General features: G+C 36.2%; 1 protein-coding gene across 1 annotated transcript in view; it reads right to left on the minus strand.

Moving 5' to 3' along the window:
* Positions 1-6,181, minus strand: part of LOC136853608 (uncharacterized) — a 94,216-nt gene extending 88,035 nt beyond the window's left edge. The window contains exon 1 of the mRNA XM_067129372.1: positions 6,000-6,181. Within this exon, the coding sequence (XP_066985473.1) occupies positions 6,000-6,072 (73 nt within the window). The 5' untranslated portion in view covers positions 6,073-6,181. The remainder of the gene's footprint in view (positions 1-5,999) is intronic.
* Between the last annotated feature and the right edge of the window lie 344 nt (positions 6,182-6,525).

Consider the following 6,525-nt stretch of genomic DNA (forward strand, 5'->3'; position numbering starts at 1 on the left):
CTCTCTTCTCTCTTTTTAAATGCTTGAATTAGAAAACAATTTGTTGTAAGTATGGATCTCTCTCTCTCTCTCTCTCTCTCTCTCTTTAAATGCTTGAATCTCTCTCTCTCATTTCGCTTAAATGCTTGAATCTGAAAACAATTTATTGTAAGCATGGGTCTCTCTCTCTCTCTCTCTCTCTCTCTCTCTCTCTCTCTCTCTCTCTCTCTCTCTCTCTCTACTCTCTTTTGAGTACTTAATCATCAAACATCATAAATGTGTGGTGTCATATATGTATACACATATATATATATATATATATATATATATATATATATATATATATATATATATATATATATATATATATATATATATATATATATATATATATATATATATATATATATAATTCTTTATTTTGAAGACTTGGTGTACTAGGTAATTGTTTGTACAGCGATATAATGAATTATTCATTGGTTGTTGTTGCAGGACACCAATGAAGTATTACCATATACAGAGACTATTCTCTACAGCACAAATTCATTCACAATGATCTCATGTCGAAACAATTCCTTATGTTCTTCCCTTTTGACAAATTCCATTATGAACTTCGCTTAGTACCTTTTGTCATCCACTCCAAGTTATAATTTGGATGATTATTTTCTGCTTCATCCTTCCTTGGGTAAAAATAACTTAAGGGAAAGGTAGGATAGGCAAATTGAAAGGCAAGTGATTCCTGCCTTAGTTCCTAGGGTCAGTGGTTTGTTTCGTAGGTAGGATATGTTATGGAAATTGTAATTTAGACAGCTGATTTCCCTTTAGTGGGGTAGTGCCGTCAGCGCGCCTCACCAGGTGCGCCGTAGGCTTTACTTGAGGTTCTTTGCAGCGTCCCTTCGACCCCTAGCTGCGGCCCATTCCATTCCTTTCACTGTACCTCCGTTCATATCCTCTTTATTCCATCTTACTTTCCTCAACCCTCTCCTAACAGTTGTTTCATAGTGCAGTTGCGAGGTTTTCCTCCTGTTACACCTTTAGAAATATTTTTAATCTGTTTCCCTTTCAGTCCTGAATGACCTCATAGGTCCCAGTGCTTGGCCTTTGGCCTAAATTGCATATTGCATTGCATTCCAGTACAGCTGATTTATGAAGGGAAATTAGTTGTAGATTCTCCAGAATGGAAGATACATTGACTTGTTCTATTATAAGGTGTTGTCATGCCATTACCCAAATTCCTCATCTGCATTCTACTGCAGTCAACTTTTGCAATTTTTCCTGTCATGAAAACTCTTAACGTACATCACTTTATGCGCTGTGAGAACGTACTTTCAATCTTGAAACAGGATTGAATAGAATTATCGAGCTGTGGAGATTGGATTGAATAGAATTACCGAGCTGTGGAGATTGGATTGAATAGAATTACCGAGCTGTGGAGATTGGATTGAATAGAATTACAGAGCATCGGAGATTGGATTGAACAGAATTACCGAGCTGTGAAAATTGTTACGCGAAAATCAATCGTATTCAGAGTTCAGTTTTCATTGTGAAGTTTTATTCAGCATAATTAATATTAAAAGTTCTGGCAACTGTGACCAGTGGTATCCATTATTTTCAGCATTTACCGAAATGCATTCCTTAACTCCAGTATGTTGAATTAGGTAAAACTAATGATAATATTAGCTGTTAATTTTATGTTTTGGTAGATAAACCTAATGGTAGCTTTTAAGTCTCATGGTCACCATTTTTTTTTTAATTAATTTTTTTGGTTTCAGTCGTGAAAACCGAAACGGTCGTTTTCCCCTTCACATATTTCTATAATTTAAATTCTGGTTGTTACCTTGGCATAAAAAATTAGATTCAACTATCATATATAATTAATTTTTATTGGTTTTTATCGTAAAAAAATTAAACTAACTGTGGTATGTACTTTATTTCAGTGGTTTTTGTGGTAGAGAAAATTAAACTTTAACTGTGTGTTATATACTTAATTCCCAGTGGTTTTTATCGTAAAAAGATTAAACTATAAATGTCTTATATACTTAATTTTCAGTAGTTTTTATCGTCAAATGAAACAAATTTCAACTGTGGTATGTACTTCATGTCAGTGGTTTTTATCCTAAAAAAAGAAGATATAGTTTAACCGTGGCACGTTCTTTATTTCTGGTTTTAATCACCAAAAACCAGATGCAGTGACATTTCCAGTTAAAACCTTCGAGAAGAAGCCATGATAATGCTGTCTGTAATTAGGACTTAGAGCCTACGTACATTGGGCATCATTGCCCCTATGGGTATTGTTATTGGACAGAGGGCATTGCTGTTCTCCCATAGACATTTGGTACGAATCCACATTCGCTTCTTTGAGAATTACCCCCGTAGGGGGTTAGTGCCGTCAGTGCACCTCACGTGCGGTGCACTGTAGGCATTACTTAAGGGTCGTAACTGCGTCCCCTCCCTTAGGCCCCTAGCTGCTGCAACCCCTTTCATTCCTTTTACTGCACCTCCGTTCATATTTTTACCTCTCTTAACCCTCTTCTAATAAACGTTTCATAGTGCAACTGGGAGGTTTTTTTTTTTCTCCTGTCAAACTTTTGTAACCTTTTTTACTCTCAATTTTCCTTTCAGCGCTGAATGACCCCTCATAGGTCCCAGCACTTGGCCTTCGGCCCAAATTTCATATTCTATTCTGTTCTCTGAGAATTACGACCATAAAGTACTGTTGTCGTTTTTGCTGTGATAAGCTGCGCTGAGTTTTTATTTCTTTTTTGTTATATTCGTTGTTGTTTGTTACTGAATTATACGAGTGATGATAGTAGCAGCGGCTAGTAGGAGGTTGTGGTGAAGCTGCATTAGCGTTAGACGATACTGTCATATTCTATTTTGTATTCTGTTCTCCGATAATTACGACCAAAATGTTTAATTTCTGTGACAGGCTGCATAAAGTGTTGTCGTTTTTGCTGTGATAAGCTACGCTAAGTTTTTTCATTTGTTTTTTTTTATTGAATTATATGAGTGATAGTATCAGCGGCTATTAGGAGGTTGTGGTTAAGTGTTATTAACATTAGACAATACTGTCATTAAATTAATACATTTAATTGTTTAACTTAAATACAGAGAATTTGTAAGTTATCAGAATTGTGGGTTTGGAGCGAGTGTAGATAAAGTAAGCAACACGGGAGAAAATGAGGGAAAATTCTGATAAACTCTCATCCCAGGGTCCGTTTGAGATGTCAGGGGAAAACAGAAGAAGGAGAATCCCACTGTTGGGATGAAGGTAGCTAACTCACCTGTACAAGACAAAATTAATTAATATATCAAGGGATATAAATATTTGGTGATTTATCGCTTATTGTACACTTGATAAATATTTTATCATAATTACTGACGATATAATTCTGAATATACAGTCTTGACGTCATTAAACCAGTAACGAATTAAACGATTTAAGAAGAAATGCACGCGGGCGTCACAGTTTCAAGGGTCATAGATGGACCAATCAAGTAACTTTATAAAATGTGTTGAATGGCGAGTGGAATATCCCCCGATTGAGAGAGAGAGAGAGAGAAACCAATGCCTACATTAAAACGTTTTCTGATTTAAGTAATCAAGCGAGAGAGAGAGAGAAGGGGGGGAAGGGAGAGAGAGAGAGAGGGGGTGTGTGAGGGAGAGGGAGAGAGAGAGAGAAGGAATCCCTCCTGAAGAATTGAAAGAACAGGGCATACCCATTTGCTGTTTCCGTTTTGTACTGAAAGCCTCAATACCTTTTTTTTTTATATTTTCATTTATTTTTTATTTTTTATTTTGAGAGTCAAAACCAAGAGGTCACTCGGAAGTGACCTGAAAGGGTCATGTATGTAAAAATGACAAATTTCCTGCCTACGGAATCTCTGCCTTAATGAAGTCTCAGTTGACTGATGTATTTCTTGAATGCTTTTATATTTAAAGGTGTGAAATGCCGATACGTTTATTTATAATATATGCTTGAGTGTATATACCAAGATATAATGAGTATAAAGCCGCAGTAATGTAAATGAGAGACTGTATTTTTCCAAAACACAAAAAAAGGTTAAAAAAGGGAGTTTTCGACCGTTAAGTATACCTTAGTTTAACCAGACCACTGAGCTGATTAACAGCTCTCCTAGGGCTGGCCTGAGGGATTAGACTTATTTTACGTGGCTGTTGCCTTAGTTTAACCAGACCACTGAGCCGATTAACAGCTCTCCTAGGGCTGGCCTGAAGGATTAGACGTATTTTACGTGGCTAAGAACCAACTGGTTACCTTTCAACGGGACCTACAGCTTATTGTGGAATCCGAACCACATCATACCGAGAAATGAATTTCTGTCACCAGAAATAAATTCCTCTAATTCTTCATTGGCCGGCCGGAGACTCGAACTCGGGCCTAGCAGAGTGCTAGCCGAGAACTCTACCGACTTGTCCAACGAGGAACTGTTTTCGACCGTTTGCACAACGGTCCTCTTTAGAGTTGACTGAAGAGGGCCGTCGTGGAAAGCTCCCTTTTTTTTTTTAACCCTTTTTCTGTAATTTGGAAAAATACAATCGCTCATATTCATTATTGTGGCTCTTTACTAATTATTTCCGGTCACATTATAGTGATGCACCATGAATACCAAGATATTTTAAATCCCGCCCCGTGGTGCATATCCGTAAGGGTTATTGTGTGAAACAAAAATGTTCTGTATTTTGCAAAGTTTAGCTGTAAATTTGATTGACAGATCTAATCAGGAGGTACTTGAACGCAGTAGACATCATACTTGCCTCATTATGTGATAGAGTGCTGTGTTGAATAATTGCTATTAAGATACCATGTTTTGAAGATAAAAATACCCAAAATTATTATTATTATTATTATTGTTATTATATTATTATTATTCAGAAAATGAACCCTATTCCTATGGAACAAGCCCACAGGGACCATTATTGACTTGAAATTCAAGGTTCCAAAGAATATGGAACCATATATTTCGGACACAAGAAGAAGTGTTCAAAATATATGGTTGCAAAATGTAAATAGTGATTTTATTGGCCTTTTTATCTTCATAATATACTGTTGGATTACAGTAAAAGACATTCATACAGTGTTGTGAATAATTACATTTGTTCTAATTTATGTTTTGCAATAGTGATGTATTATAATTATGGTGTTGAACCGGTTGCCGTGAATTTCATGTGTAAGTTTGGATGTATGTATGTCTTCACGTATGTGTGGTGGTACTGTTATCGTAGACGTAAATAAATTAAAAGTAAACACGCACGTGTCAATCAATAGATATATAAATAAACATTGCGGTTATATTGAAGAAGGCAGGACACCAGTTAGTTATAAGGAAGGTTTTAAAACTGGAGAGTAGGTTTCGTTCTAAGAAAAGAGAGAGAGGACAAACCACCGTTGCAATTGAATTCGTGTTTTTTTTAAATGGTGGTTTTCATAAGTGCGATATTTGCATGTTCTGCATTAGTCGCTTGAAATCTACGGAACTTACTCACCTGTTTTCAGTTATGTATGTTCAACATTTAAGTATACTGTATATATATTATAAACAGTATATACATATATATATATATATATATATATATATATATATATATATATATATATATATATATATACATATAAATGTATTATATTATATGCATATATTGTGTGGTGTGTATGTTAATGTTTTTAGAATGCATTTTTCACAGAGGGAGCTAGAGATATGAGTGAGTTTTTAAATGATAAAACCCTATATATAACTTTGAACAACTTAACGTCTATGAGAAAATAATAATTATAATACAACCATAACATAAAAACTAACAGTTGATAACATTACGCATTTGGGTAATTTCTAAAGATACATATAAAGTGAAAAGGAACATAGACATATATAGTTAGAAGACAATGGTGAACATCTCCAAAAAAAATTAAATAATCGATTATGAAACCGATTATAAAAGTTCCTTTTTTTTTTTTCCATTGACAGATAGAAGAAGAAGAGACACATATAGAGTCACCTTACCGTGAACCTGCATTGACAGAGCAAGAAGAGACACGAAGACGACGGCTAGATTGAGAACGACGCGGGACATCATGATGTCTTTGATGTTGTTGTTGTAGAGTCTTCTTCTTCGATACCTGCTGGTGCTGCTTATCTGCTGTTTTCGTCCACGTATCAAGACGAAAGGTAAGTCTCAAACTGCCGGGATTATTTATTTCCTTCGATAACCTGAGAGAGGGAGCGAGCGAGGGAGTTTCTCTTAAGCGCTGATAAACTTGGCGGGAGTTGGCGTCTCTCTCGGGGGGGGAGTTTTCCTAATCGAGTACTCAGGTCCTTCCTACTACCTCCGTCAGGCTCTTGCACCTCGGCCTAAATGGGATGGGTTGCATGCTTTCGTCCGTCTTTATATAAAGCGCCCCGGTATCGCCGCTCACCTGTTTCGTCCAACGCTGTCTCACCTACGCGTGCCGACTCGGTTTCCAGAAGTTTTCGTTCGGTCGTAGGATTCTGTAGCTCGTTTTGACTCGTTCAGAATTTTTTATTTTAA

This window comes from Macrobrachium rosenbergii, chromosome 27 (genome assembly GCF_040412425.1).
Source record: "Macrobrachium rosenbergii isolate ZJJX-2024 chromosome 27, ASM4041242v1, whole genome shotgun sequence".
Classification (NCBI taxonomy): domain Eukaryota; kingdom Metazoa; phylum Arthropoda; class Malacostraca; order Decapoda; family Palaemonidae; genus Macrobrachium; species Macrobrachium rosenbergii.